This window comes from Erithacus rubecula (assembly GCF_903797595.1).
Source record: "Erithacus rubecula genome assembly, chromosome: 6".
Taxonomy (NCBI): Eukaryota; Metazoa; Chordata; class Aves; order Passeriformes; family Muscicapidae; genus Erithacus; species Erithacus rubecula.
In genome coordinates, this window is record NC_136688.1 from 13,341,881 (window position 1) to 13,357,141 (window position 15,261).

A 15,261-nucleotide genomic window follows, 5' to 3' on the forward strand; every position below is an offset into this window, starting at 1 on the left:
AGCACTTCTAAGTCCAGCACTAAACCATATCCCCTGGTGCCACATTCACATCACTTAAACCAATCCAGAAATGGTGGCTCCACTGTGGACTGTCTGTTCCAATACCTGACAACCCTTTCAGTGAAGAAATTTTTCCTTTTATCCAATCTAAACTCCCATGGTGCCACTTGAGGCCAATTTCTCAAGGTTTCTTTTCAGGGGGCTTTAAAGAGTGAGAATGTATCCTCTGAGCCTCCTTTTTTTCCAAGTGGAACACCCCCAAGCCCCTCAGCTCTTCCTCATCAGATTTGGGCTCTAGACCCTGCCTCAGCTCCATTCCTTTCTGTGAAGCATCTCCAGTATCCCAAAGTCTTTCTTGTGTTGTTTTACAGAATCACCTGGCAGGATTTAGGAAGGCTGGGTGTGCTCTTTGTAAGGAGTCTGTAGGTGTCAGTGTAGCTGGCTTGAGATTTCTTTGGGCAGACAAAATGTGACAAAACAGCTCAAAAGCAGAAAGATGTTAGAACACTGACAGTATAATTAAAATTTTAAGCATAGCATTGTGCTTGAATGAGCATATATGAATGTACACAAACTGTGGAGGACCATACAAAACAATTCGTTTCTTGAGAACACCTGGTGAATTTAATACCTCCTACAGGGTGTCTGTCCAGAAATAAAACTGAACTTACTTCATGAAAATAATGTCTAATTTGGATAAATTGAGTGCCTTTCAAAGTGTTGTTACTGGCAGGGCAACACATGAATCTATCACACAAAATCTTCCATATGAAATCAGGGAGAGGAAAAGCACAGAGTTAATGTAGGCTGGAGTTACTGGGAGGCTTTGCATAGAGTTGAGATGGATATTCTTCCCTGGATATATGCATATAAGTGTTTCTGTTTAACAGCAGGTTTAAATGTTTTCAGTTTCTTATTTTAGAAGGGTAAGCCATGTACATCAAAGTGGGTTATATTTATTCAGTGCTTTTTTACTTTTTGTACTTCGTCAGCTGTAATTGGCTTGTATATAGCTGTCATAGGGAATATTAGACAAATTTTGCAGGTGGTCAGTAACTGCTGGGTTTGGTATTAGACTTCTTGTTTTCTCAAAGGTTTAAAATATGAGAGATGGAGATTACACTGTTGGTAAAAACAAATGACATCGTTGTAACCAATTTCAGAGAGAAAATTATTAAACCAAGTGTGTATGTGGTTGGTTCTTCTAGTTGTCTCAAAAACATTTGAAAATTATTGATGAAAGATACTCATTAGATTTCTCAATTGCAGTATGAGCTCTTACAGTTAGTTTTCAAAATATCATTCAAACTCTTCCCTCAACGTATTTAACTTAAAAAATAGACTTTCTGTTCAGCTGAACAGGGCTGGGGCTGTCTCTTGACAAAACTCACCAGAGTGTGTGTGTGTTTCAGTTTTTGTGGTGCCGCCACTGCCCAATTTTAACTGACAGTTTTGGGAAATGCCCAAAGCTGTTCACAGGAGCATATCTTCAAGGACTTGAGCAATATTTTTCTATTTTTGGTTTCTTTAGGTTCAATGATTATTTCAGTGCTCAATATTGAAGGGACACCTACCCCTTTTAGAACATAACAAGAAGAAATTAATGGATCAATGTAGAGCTCTTATTCTCTGTTATCCCTGGAGCTCTGATTAAGACAATCTTTGTGATGTGATACAGTTATTATTGCTACTCTGGATTAGCTATTCAAAGTCAGTGTTTCAGGTTGTTTCAGCTAGGGAAACCACTGATACTGTAAAGAATAAAATAGTTATTTATCTAGTCATTTACAAAAGATACAAGTCCTGTTACCTTTTACACAGGGGAGGCAGCAGGAACACTTTCGTTGCTTGTAACTGAGTTTGTTTTCAACATGAACTTGACCCCAGAAAAAGGTTCTCTGGAACCTTTTCTCAGGGTAGCAGGTAATGTGTTTTCCTCACCCCTTGTTACCAAGTGTATGGATACTTGCATCTACCTTAGCTATGGTCTGTCTGCCTGGAACTTTTGGCTTTTTGATCCAATATGTAGCTTGATTGTCTCGTTTTCTCTGGAAGCTGGGCTTTTTTTTTCTCCTCAGTGTATTTTTGTTTTCACAACCTTGTTTCCCTGCAGTAATCATGTTCTAGGTCTTATTTTAAGTATGCCAGCAGTATTGAGCTGATGGTTGAAAAATATTTTATATTACTTGGTAGATCTGTGACTAATGTCCAGAAAAGATTGTGCATCAATAAAAGTAGTCTGATGGGTCAATAGAACTTTGTCAAAACCTTCTCAGTCTTTACTCAAAAGGCATATTAGAGACAAGGCTTCAATTCACTTGGGAATGAGATTCTCAGATTGAGTGATAGGACTTTAGTAAAGGGCTGGAATAGTGGCTCTTTCCACTGTCTGATGCTCATTTTTCATTAAGGGCTCTCAGTGTCTCCACAGTTTGTTTTGTATTTTAACTCTTTAGCCACATTGGAATTTGGAATTTGCCAGGCTTATCTGGAGTCTTCGTTGAAAAGCAGGTGCTTTAGCATAGCTTACTGTTTTAATGCATTGTATTCTTCATTGTGTTGGCAATATCTGTTTTGGATTTAGACTAGAGAGGAAAAACATGAGAATTACTTATTCATGTTATATATTTCATAATGATAAAACCCTATACCCTAATTTTGTAAGCATGTTTTACTTTTTTCTGTGACTATTTTGTGTGAATCTATATGAAGGGTGTGCTGTAGAAATTGTCCTTTTTAGCTTTTCAGAACGAGTTTCCTGGTCCTGGATAGGAGAAAAACCCTAGAGAGATGTTACAATAGGTTGTTTGCAGTAGGTTTTCATGCAACAGGCTTGCTGTCATTGCATTGGCTCATACTTTGAATGCAGCTGGTGTGGGGAGAGTCACTTCCTCCTATGGCAGGGATGAGAAGGAAGTCCCCAGCTGAGTAACTTCAGCTTGCTGTGGTTACTCAAAAGCTCTGTTTGGGTCATTTCTTTAGGCTGATGTGATAGAAAAGCACAACTGCCTTGGCACCAGGCTCTGTGTGCTTTATTTGCTTTCTGCTGTCTCGTGAAAAGGCTAAAGGTGAGCATGGACAGGATTTCACAGGTGAAACTGAAGTGAATGTTGTATTAGCATCTTCCAATTGTTTATTTGGGTTTCTGGGGCTCTCACAAGTCATTTCTTGTCAAAAAAACAGTACAGCATTAAAATACTGAATGACTAATAGTGTCACTGTGCTGGTTTGTGTGTGAACATTTTATATCTGTTAGTATTGGGAAGAAATTATTCCCTGTGAGGGTGGTGTGGAACTGGCACAGGTTTCCCAGAAAAGTTATGACTACCCCAACCCTGAAGTGTTCAAAGTGAGGTTGGATGAGGTTGGAGCAACCTGGCTTGCTGGAAGGTGTCCCTGCCCACAGCATGTGAGCTGGAACAAGATGATCTTTTAGGCCCCTTCCAACCCAAACTACTCTATTATTTCTTTTCCTATTCAGACTGGAAGAAAAGTCCCACTAATGAATTGGGCACTGAAGAGAAAGGCTCTTGAGGTTAGGAGTGGGGTGGCAGGAGGGACAGAGAAGGAATCATATGGAGAGTTACAATTAGAAACTATTTGCTGCTGGAATGTCCAGCAGGAACCATTTGTGAATGTTTTTCCGTATTTGTGTGTGTAGTAGAGGAAGAAAATCATGCCCCACCTTGTTGTGCTCTGTCTCTATTCACAGGGAGCTTCTGTGGACATTTCTGTTTAGCCACACTGTGAGTGAACAAATCATGCAGAATGTCTTTTACTTGGTGCATGTTTACTGAGTCATGGACAAGACAAGGACTGAGTTTTGTGCTTGTGGGTTTGCACATCTGAAAGACTGTTTTCTTACATATGGTTCTGGTTGCAGTTAATGCATGTGGGTTGTTTTGGAAACTCATACTAAAATCTGATGTGTAATAAAGTGCAGTTGCAGTGGGCTGAATATTCTCAGAGCAAAGCTGTAATGGCAGCTTTTTTTTTTCTTTTCCCTAGGATTTCTAGCATACTTGAAAGCATAAATATAATCTTGTTCTTCTTGGAAACACTGGAAAAGGAGTAGAAATTCCAATAAATGCATATATGAATTACAGAATTTTTCTTGAGTGTCACTATTACTCTGTTACAGTATTTACATTTTCGCCTCATTTTTTATAGGCAATTGCTGGTTACTTTGATGTATTTTTTGAGAAGAGCTGCAACTACAAGGTGAGTATTTGGGGTTATGCATTTTAAAAATATCTTTGGGAGATGCTGATTTTATTTTGCCTCTGGGTGTTTGGCAGTGAGTCTATTTTGCTGTAGCAAAGACTTCATATGAATTTGTGTTTTGTAATTGATTGATGTGGTGTGATATGAAAAAGGTTGTTTTTAATCAAACTCTTGAACTTTCCTGTTGCAGGTCTTGTTTTCAACTGGTCCCCAGTGTACCAAAACACACTGGAAACAGACAGTTTTTCTCCTGGAGAAGCCAATTCCTGTAGAAGCAGGTATATTTAAATTCAGTTGGGGTACAAAAATGGTTGCGTTATGGTGCTGTTACCATTAAATCCAGATATAAAATACTTCAAAAATGACGTGTCAAAAAGAACTAGCAAATAAATCTTTCAGCTGCTGTTGAAGGAATTTTTTCGTCTCATTGAAGCTGAGAAGTATCTGTATACAAAATTCTTGTTTAAAATTACACATAAATGCATGCATAAGTATTTTGTAAGGGGGCATATATCTTATACTTGTATAGCTCCATACTGGAATTTTGATGAGAAAAGTTCTGTATCAAAACATTTCTGATAGAGAAAACTGTAAGACCAGAACACTGCTCTTGGCATCCTCTTAATTTGACATTGCTAGTATTCTGAAGTATCAGATTTGTCAAGTGATTGCACAGGATACCTTGTAGCCCTCCTAAACTGTCCTGTATTTGGATCGCGAATATATGCATGGGTTGTATCTGCCATGGTGGGGTTACTCTGAAAATGCAAAATAGTTTTAAAGAACTCACAGCCATGAATGTGAGCCATTTAAGAATTTAATAGGTTCGTTTGATACACTGTACCTTTTTATAAAATGGTTAAGTACAGCACTAAGTTTTACCTTGAATTTGATGCAAGTAAAAAAGTTTTTGTTGTCATCAGGTATAAGCAAAATTCAGATAATAAACTGTTGAGGTGAGGTTTTGAATCTATAAAGTAATGCTTGTTAGTGGTTTTATTCTCTTTGTGAAGTCTTGAAAGTACATTTTATACAAGTACTCAAATGTTCCTTGCTTTATAGACACAAGTATATCCATGACCCTCATAGAATGGTCATGCAAGAGGATAGACATGCAACAGGTCAATAATTCTAAGTCTTAACCTCTTACTCCTGTAGAACTTTCTTTCAGACTCTCATAGTCTTTTTATAATCCAAGGAAATGAAGTAGTTACATTTTTATGCTATTATTTTATTTGTGTCCATTTGGCCACTAGATATTTGCTCACCACTGCTGAACTCTCACCCAGTGATGAATCAGTTGTCTTTGAGGGCTCCTTTTCTTTATGGACTAGCAGGACCAAAGGAGGAGCCTCAGAATGGGGCTCATTTCTGCTGGTCTGTTAATCAACTCATGGTAACACATGGCCCTGACCTGAACAGTTTGTAAATAGATCAGACATATTGGGGGCAAAGCATTGAAAAAGTTGTGTGGGTGCTTCTGCACTCAATTTAATTGCTTTTGTAGTTGCCTCTTCCAACTACCAGACTTAACAACATTTTACCCGGAGCTTCTTTTTTGGAGGCACTGAGGTTTGTGATATCTGACAAATAATTTATGTCTTTCATGCTTTGACTTTGTATTCTTAAACAATTTTTATTTGCACTTTCTCAGGTCCTGTCACTTCTGTGGTTTGGTGCATTCATACTTGCTTGGCTTCTGTTCTCTTCAGATTTTCTTTCTAGACAAGGCTAAGCTCTCCTTGCTGCTACTCATTTTATCTCAAAGTCATAGAGTGAATTTTTTTTAAGTGCAATGACATTTGTTAAAATATGCACATTATTTCATATTGCAGAGATCATTTGACATTTTTCAACTGTGTGAAATTACTGGGAGGTGTACCCCAGCCTAGAGTTCTGGTTGAGGTGTGGTGACTTTCTGAAGGCAACTGGATAAAAAATGTTCTCTGAAGCATTGAACACAACCAACCTGACCTTCAAGATCATTTGTGCTGTAACTCCTTCCTTCCTTTTTATTGGCTCACATTTCGTAACATTATTCCCTTAACAAATCTTGTTCCAGCTGTGTTTCTCTTTCTTTATGCCTGTCTCCTCTTTGTAATTGAGTTCCCCTTTCCCATCCTTTTGCCTATTCTGTCTGCTTTTATATCTTACATGAAATTACCACTTAAATCTAGGGTTGCCTTCTGCTTCTAGTGCTAGAGAAGATTCTGAGAGAAACTCCTGATGTAATTTCCTTTTCTTTTGTAATCCCAGTCTTAATTTCTGTGGGACATTTGTTGCTTATTGACATAAGTCCATCAAGCAGAAGGTGTGTCCTGATATGTATATGGGAATGTATGCTAATTTATGTGATTTTTCTGAAAAGCCATTCTGTTTGGCTTTGATCTTTCTCCTTCTTTGTTCCAAAAATCTTTTCCCTCAAGACATGTTATTATAAGTACAGATTTCCCTATTTTCCTCTTGATATTCTTTTCTTTGTGTAAATAGTGACTTGAATATTCATCTTGATAATTTGTGGTTAGGCAAATACTTTTGTTTCTTCAGTCTTTCCATTTTCTCAACTAAACAAACAGTTCAAGCTCATTTTGCAGAATATTTCATCTTGCATTTCCAGCTGTTTCTCTTGTCCCACTTGTTAATTAATTAGCTTGTTACCATTTCTCATTCAGCCTGGCACGTTCAACTGAGCTCCACTCTGAGTACACTGATCTTTTAGGGAAGCCGTGTCTTCAGAAGGGCTTTCCTCAATGCAAGTTAACTGGAAGTAAAAGTAACTGTATTAGATTAAACACATTTGCATCATTTGAAGCCTTTACATCCATCCCCATGTTTACCAGTATTCATCTGTATAAATTCTTAGATTCAGAAATACAATATGGTAATGGGAGAAACTGCAAAGAATATTCACTTTTGACTAAATATATTCATAAAATCATTACAGTCATATCATTAGGTTGGAAAAGATAAGATAAACAATTTTTTTTCTAGTAAATATTGGTAAGTAAACAGAAATAATGCAATTTGAGTCTTAAAATAATCTGACCAGTGTTACCATGGTGGCATTTGCTTGTAGCTTTTTAATAGGTTGTGAAAGAAGAATTTGCTAGTGGAAAATACATTTAAATGTTTTCTTGTTTTGAAAGTACCTTTCAGGCAGGGCAGTGGCTGTTTTTCCCCACTGAAGAAAAATGTTTCCCTCAGATTTTTGGTTCCAAATAAAATAGTAAGGCTGACAGAAAGTCCCTTATCAGATGCTTTATAGCTTTTGGGGCCATGCCTGGAGTGGCAATAAAGTACTGATTGTATTTGGTTTTTCTCTGTAAAAGAGGTTGAGCTTACAGATATCCAAACCTGCTGGGTATTTAACTGGAAAATGCTCCTTTATGCCATAGTAAAATTGTTTTGTTCTGCAGTGTGAACTAGCTGATTTTCTCAGCTGTTTGATGCCAGCATATTTGCTGTAAAAATAGATCTATTTTCACAGCCATAAAAAGGACTGAATGTTTTGATCTATTCCGATAATAGCAGAATCAAGCAGTTGCAAGCCAAAGGATGGGTCTTGGAGCTCATCCTGTCTCCTTTGCTGGTCTTGCTGCAGCCTGAACTCCATGTACAATGTTTGCACATCTCTGGGATGAAGTGGGAGAGGTTAATTCTGGGTCCAAAGGTCTGGACAGTGAGGCAAGAAAATCTGCACCTAATTAATACTGATTATTTGCCACTGTGTTTCAGCTTGATAACTGTGGTAGGTAGATTTGTATATAATGGATATGTGCAAATGGATATATTTAATGGCTAATTTCTGTTAATTTCATTTAGATTTAATGTGTGAGTGGGGGATAGCCTCCTACTATTCGTGTTCTGAAAAACCAGTTTTCTTCTTCATGGACTGTGACAAGAGATTTGAAACTGATTTTCAGTCAAGTAAAACAGAGTAGCATCAGCATGTTGGATATGTTTTAGCTGTTTAGCAAGCAATTAAAATTAAAGAAAGAGGCAATATATCCTGGGTTTTCTCAGACAAAACAGTGATGTATTGTAGACTCCCTACAGAGTACCAGCCTTCTCATAGAGCCCTTTTAATAGCTTGAACATTTCTTTGTTTTGAAGATTGAAATTGAGATGCCAAAGCAGTATTTTTTTCTCCCTAATGGTCCGAAAATGAGTCTCTTCCTTTTGTTGTTTGTTGAAATATTCCTGCTAAGTGAGCAAAAAAATTATGTCATTTTCATTTGGTTGCTCCAAGAATTTACTGAATTCAATCTCATTGAATTTCAATTTCAATGAATCAAATGCCTAGAAAAATTATTTTAAAATAAGTTAAAACCTAGCCTGGTACGCAGGCAAATTCTATTAGCAATAAAAGAGCCAATTGTCACTATTGTGTGTTCTTGATGCTGCCTTCCAGTGAAAATAAAACCTTGATTTGTTTTTCTGTGGTATTAAAGGGGCTAGTACAGCAAAGCTGTAGCAGAACTCACGTGACTAAGCTCCTGTAAAATCCTTGATTATCTTTAGCTCCCCAATCTCTGTAATTAGAAAGCTGTTTGTAAATTTACAAACTGAAAGAATGTTGATTTGTCTATTTAGACACCACTGTTAAAAGTAGGAAAACAACACTAGCATGATTAATCTGTCTGAATGTTTTGATCCTATACTGAAATACTTCAATATTGTGCATCCCAGTTGGATAATTTGGCTCCTAATTGAGGTTTTAGTGTCTGTTTTGCCTGTCTACAGCTCCAACATGGTGTCTATTGTAATCTGTCTCTTGTTTATTTACAAGTGGCACCTCCAAAAATTATGCTGGCTTTTAAAATCTAGTGAATATTAAAACCTGAATTTTGAGGTCACACTAAGTCTGGCAAGTCTTACATTGTATTTATCAAAATCTCCATTTGAAAATGATCCTGCTGACTTTTCAGAAACATTTCTAGGTATGTATTTCAGGGCACTAAATTGAGAGAATCTCTTCTTCTAGCTGTTCTGTCTCATTGAAAGATAATAGAAATTCCATATTTAGACAGGAAAACTTGGATGGACTGATGACACAGATGACCATTCTGGGAATATGGGTCTGTCGCAGTTTTAGTTCAGCCAGGTGGAAGCATCAATTTACTTGGGAGAGGAGACTTCTCACTTCAGTCTATGGAGATTTCTCCACAAGAAACAATTTTCTTGTGGCCTCGATGTCATGGTGATCAGCTGTCTGGGAGAATGGAATTCTGATCACTACGTAAAAAAATCTCTTCCTTGACTAACGGTCTTCCCGCAACTATTACTGAGGACCATATCAACTTATGGGGTACACTTTAAGGATTATAACAGTTGCAGCTAAAGGTCTCTTCATCTTTGAAAGCAGAGGTCTGTTGTCTTCTTCCCTGGGGGGCAGCAGGGGTCTTCACCTCCTCTCTGTTCAGACTTATGGGATCACAGCCATTTCAACATCTGCTTGCTCTAGCACAAATGCCTCTGCTCATATCTAGAGTTAGAACATTTATCCACCCCGTAATGCATCTTTAAGTGTTATAGGGAAACAAGAGTCTCTTCTCCATAGCTTAACAAAAGAGAAATTTCAGTCCACAATTCTCCTTCCATCATCTGGGACCTGACTTTTCTCGTTGTCTCACCTCAGTCTTTTCATGCTGTTTCTGTGCTATCTTCATCTTGGTCTTTTTCACTCAGGAGGGAGAACAATGTGTCCGCAAGTCTCATTCTGGGCAGTGAAAGATTTAGTTGCCCGGGCAGCAGCTGGAGCAGTTGGGGTTGAGTATTTTGGGTCCCGTTGGGGGCTGGGCCAGGATAGCAGGGGCCCAGTGAGAGAGGTGGTGGTGGCTGCTCTGGCTGCATGACTGCCCTTGCTGGAATGGGGCCCAGCCGGCCCAGAGCCGCTCCGGGCCGACAGCAGGGCAAGAGCTGCAGTGCCGGGCTAGGGGGGAAAGTGGGACTAGGATCTTGGCAGCTGCGTGTGCCTCCCCTCCCCTCCCCCTGTCTGTCGGGGCCCTGGCTGAAAACAGAGTTGGGCATCAGAGCCCGGCCAGGCCCATCAGCCGCGCAGAGGAGCCCGGGCCGTGTTACCTGTACTGAGGCCGGAAAGGAAAGAGAACTTTCCCAGAGTTTCTTCGTTTCAAAATGTGAATCGCACAGAGGCATGTTCATCTCCCACAATGGTTTAACCAGTTGTCAGTTCTCAAAACCAATCGCTGATTGATTTTTGTGAGACATAGAGGAAGACTAGGTGCTCCTCTTAGAAAAAATTACTTTTGTAGGTTGTCTTTGTCAAACCAGCACAAGTTCAAACAGCAACAACAATCTGGTTTTCTCAGAATTTTGTCACACTGCTGAGAGAAAGCTTGGGCCAAGGCTATGCAGTTTAGAAAATCCACTACAAAAATGGTGAATTAAGCCAGTTCTAGGTAAGTGAGTTTGACCACTCTAGCTCTACATTGTGGAGGACCTGATCTTCATCATTCCCTGTGGCAGCTCTCTGTGGTGCCTGAGCTGTCTAGGGGTCTTCATCACCTGTAGTGTACACACATTACATTAGGCAGCCACACAAGCCTGTCTTGCCTTGCTCAGCTGGCAGTGCTGACTTCTTTGCAGCAGCCTCATTCCTGGGTTGTCTTGAGCAGTTGAAACATGTCAATTCGGTACAAAAACTCTGAGAATATACTCAGAGCATACATGGAGAAGACAGAACTTCAGGATAGTTTCAGCAGAGGTTGAACAGTGATGTAACAGAAAGGCGTTGGCAAGTAGTTGATAAAAGTAGCCAACCCAGAAGGTATCATAGATCAGATGGATGATACCAAAAGGCAGTGGCTGCTGCTCAGAGCAGAAACTGCTTGTTCTATCACACTGGCTTGGAGATTCAGTAGGAGAAGTGGCCAGAGAGGAAGGTGGCAGTCTGTGCACAGCTGCAGGTGCTTGCACTTTAAGAGGATGAATGGGAAGATTAAGGATAAGTTCCTGAGTTCAAGGGAAATGCTCTTGGTCCCACTGCAAACAGTTTCAATGTTTTCTTGTTTTTCATTGTTAGAAGACAGGTGCTATATGGAAACCACTTTCTACCCAGAGTAATGCTTTTTGAGACTTACTGTTCTTTCTGTTGCATACTAGAGCTCAGTGTTGTGTTAGATAGTGGGTCCAGTTAAACTAGATCATGTTTGCATTGTCGGCTTCCAGTAAGGACAACATTGTTGCGTAGAGTGATATCAAATTGTGCTGGTTTGTGACTGGGATTTGTAAAGGCACTTTTCACCAACAGTTCAGTAGTTTGTGTTTAGCCCAAAGCCCACTGTGGTTTTCTAGCAGCTCTCTGAAACAATTTCAGTGAGCTCTTTTGTATGATTCCTGAATTTTAATGGTGTTCAGAATAAATAATGGTTTGAGTACTGTGTTCTTACCTGCTGGCTTTATAAAACTCTTCCGGGGGAAGAAAAGGAGGAAACCTGAAAGACCTTGATTGCTGGCTGCCTTTGGTAACTCTGAATCTTTTTTGGGATCAGAGAGAAGAGACACCAAGTTGTATTGAAAGGCCAGGTAGTTCCTCACAATACAAGCTCATTGCCATGGGTCATTCCAAGCTTTTAGTGGATGTTATGGATATACATGCAAGGGACTGTGTAGAATATTTGGTTTTGATCAAATCCTTTATAGACTGAAAATGACATGATTGTTGGGCCTGAACACTCTTGTTGATAGAGGCTCTCTGCACTGAGAGATTCCTTGGCTCACAGACTGCAGGCTGGCCCAGTGTGATTGTATTGCACAGACATAAGTGACAGATGCAATTGCTTATAGTTTTACTGGTGGTAAAAGTCAGAACCAAAATAAACTGGTTTGAGTGTCCAGAGCATAGGTACTGCAGAGCCTGCAATCAGACATGCTTTATGTGACAGGGAGTCAGTATGGAGATAGGGATGTATTTTTTCCTGTACTAGCCAAGCTTACACAGCATTTCTGAATTCTTCTGCTTTTTCCATTTGGGGGAAAATTTCAAGCCTCCCCCAGCTATAATGAAAATGCAGGGAGGGGATGGTAATGGATTCAGTTTTGTCCTAATCAAACAGCAATGGCACTGTGTGGTATGCTTGCATTCAGCTGAGCATGATAAGAGCAAGGTGATGCAGCTGTGTCCCAGAGACAGCTTCCTCCAGGCAGCTCCTAGGACAGAGAATGGGGAAAAACATCCGTCATTTTCTATCTGCATGACATTGATTAATTCTTCAGAACTGCCTTTTGGTTACCGCTGTGGTTTGCTTCAGCCCTCAGAAAAGGCTGCTCAGAAAAGCACATTTATGTGGTTACAGCATAAGGAATAGCTGGGAAAAAAATGAATGGAATGCTTTGTTTCATTAACTGTCTTTACAAACGAAATCTGAGGGTTCTGTTCTATGAAGTCAGCTATTTATGAAATTATATTTAAGTTTTTCCTTGATTTGTTTTATTGTTTCGTATTAATGCTTTAAATGGGGAGATTGAAGTATGGATTAATTGAAATAATGGCATTTTAGTTCTCAGAGGCTCTTTAGTCTTACTGAATTTTTATCACAGGATGTTAAAATAAATCAAATAGGTCATTTTGCAGGAGTTTTGAAAATCTGTGTGCTCAAAGCAGGTTAAATTCCCTAGCTGGAGTGAGACTATAATGCCCTTTTTTCTTTTTGTCCTTTTGTCTGGCAAACCTGTCTCTGTTTAAATCATCTGTGAAACTGTTTTCACAATTCTCTGCAAATTGCATTGTGTTATGTCTTTTGATTCCAAATAATAAAGCTGCACAGGAGTTATAGTGGAATCTCCAGCTAACTGGTACATCATAAAAAAGAAACCCAAAATGATAATTTTTTTTTCTTCTGATCCTTGGTACTACAGCCATTCTTGCTGATAAGCCATATTTGATATTTGTGCTGCAACTTTTAAGAAAATGTCCTGCACTTATATTTTATAATTTGGACTTTCTGTCAGTTTACTGTTTGTGGACGCAACTGAGAATTGTGCCAAATTGAGACCTCCAAAATGCTTCCTGATTTTGAAACCAGTTTAGTTTTGAAATTGCTATTTGTTCTCATTTTTACAATAAGAAAGGTTTTTAACAGGATATTAACAATGGGTTTCAAAATCACAGTGAGTAATGAACAGCTGGAAAATACTTCGGATCCAGTAAGATCAGTAAAAGTAGCAGCAGTGGATGTGGCTGGTGTAAACAGGGAAGATGAATGGGGCAAGGGAGGTCTGATGGAAGAGTAACAGGGAACTTCCTGCTGTAGATCGCAGGATCATGGCCTGCTATGTGTTCAGCAGAATCATCTGTGAGGATGTAGCTCTTCAGGGTTTAAAATGGTGGGATGAGATGGCTCAGCAATGGAATTCCTAAATGTACACATTTGCAAATGTATGTGTTTATATTTTGTGGGTCCTATAATCCTAATTTACAAATATTCCTTAAATGAAAGGTCTTAGTAAAGACTGAAAGGAAATTGACATTATGTTTTTGCCTTCTGTGTAGAAGCATTTGTTCTGGGTGTAACTGAAGAACATACCTATCAACTGTTATGATACTGACACTTTGTAAAACAAAACCTGCAATTAATAATGTATATACTTGAAATGCCACAAAAACTTCTGCGGTAGTTTTCCTGCCAGATAAAAAAATACCTGGTCAGAACTTAAATGAAATGCAGTGCAAATACAGAGCACATGACCCATGCAGCAGGAAGGGAATAGGCTTTTGTGGATACATGGTTTTAGTCCAAGATGGTGAGTGTATACAAGGGATACAGTGGTTTTTCCCAGCCACAAGTTGAAATATTTGTCATATCAGTAATTTGGGTGAACCTCTGAGAAGTGAAGCATCAGCCACAACTCAGCACCTCTCCAGGTTTATCAACAGTTATTTTGACTTAGGTTTGGTGTCAAGAGCTTTTAAAACTTAAACTTCTGTAGACTTTTAAAATTCTCATTAATTGGGAACAGCTTCTCATGCAGAGTAGATGCAATGCATCTTTGTTGTTACTGTGAGTGATTCAATACTGTGACCAGGGCAATTCCCTTCTTATTTTTTCAGGAGAAGCCTTGAGAGGAAAGATCACAGTCCGCAAAAACAGAAAGGATCCGCGGTCCCTCTTCATCACCCTCTCAGTGAAGGACACACAGCAGACCTACAGCCTTCAGTGAAACTGTCCATGTCTGGGAGCGGTTCAATTTGAATGCTGCATTTCACTGCTGATAACTGTTCTGAAATACCCAAAAATGGTAAACTCTCGAGTTTGTGTGTATGTGCACACACAAGAATCCAGAAAAGTTACCTAGAACTGAGATTTACAACAAAATCAGATTCTGCTGCTTCACATGGTGTGAGGAAAGCAAGAAAGATGGGTTTGGGTTACCTGAGACTGCTAGGTGAGAAAATATGAGCCAAAGTCTTGCTGTAAGGAAAAATAAATATGATCTCTCAACAATGTTTTATTCTTCCACTGGCAAAATCCTTGTATAGTATTTTTTTATGAAAGAAGCAGCTAAATCATGTGTCAGTGCACCTCAACAGTAGATGGAAAATCCCAGCGGGAATAATTTTGTAATTCCAACTGCAAGATTGCAACAAAGATGGAATTTTTACTACACTTCTGCAATTTAAAAGTTGTACACATTTCAGTTACATTTGTCTAAATAAATAAACCTAGCGCAATACATAATGCAGTTGCTGCTTTCCTTGTGTTCTGTGTAATTGGAAATTCTGTCTATCCTGTGATGGCTCATTTATTTGTGACTACAGTTTTTTTCTCTACTAACCTGTTGGGGCATAGGTGGGTAGAATTGTGTATCTTAGCAGCTTCAGGAAAAAACACAGTAAACAAAAGCAGTTGCTGCAAGGGTCAGTTTGGTTTGGCTTCTTATAGAAACACTGGGCACTCAAGGGTTGACTGTTCAAGAAAGGGGTGTGTGTATGTAGTTATTCATTCTAATTCCCTTTAGGATCCTTAAATGTCCTGATTAACATGTGGATGTTCAGGAGCTCGGCTCACATTACAGGAG

The 15,261-nt window shown here is 39.0% G+C and overlaps 1 protein-coding gene across 1 annotated transcript in view; it reads left to right on the top strand.

Moving 5' to 3' along the window:
• The window catches only part of PRMT3 (protein arginine methyltransferase 3), a 62,329-nt gene extending 47,404 nt beyond the window's left edge, over positions 1-14,925 (top strand). Inside the window, exons 13-15 of the mRNA XM_079308481.1 lie at positions 4,171-4,221; positions 4,415-4,502; positions 14,294-14,925. Of these exons, the coding sequence (XP_079164607.1) occupies positions 4,171-4,221; positions 4,415-4,502; positions 14,294-14,403 (249 nt within the window). The 3' untranslated portion in view covers positions 14,404-14,925. The remainder of the gene's footprint in view (positions 1-4,170; positions 4,222-4,414; positions 4,503-14,293) is intronic.
• The last annotated feature ends 336 nt before the right edge of the window (positions 14,926-15,261 follow it).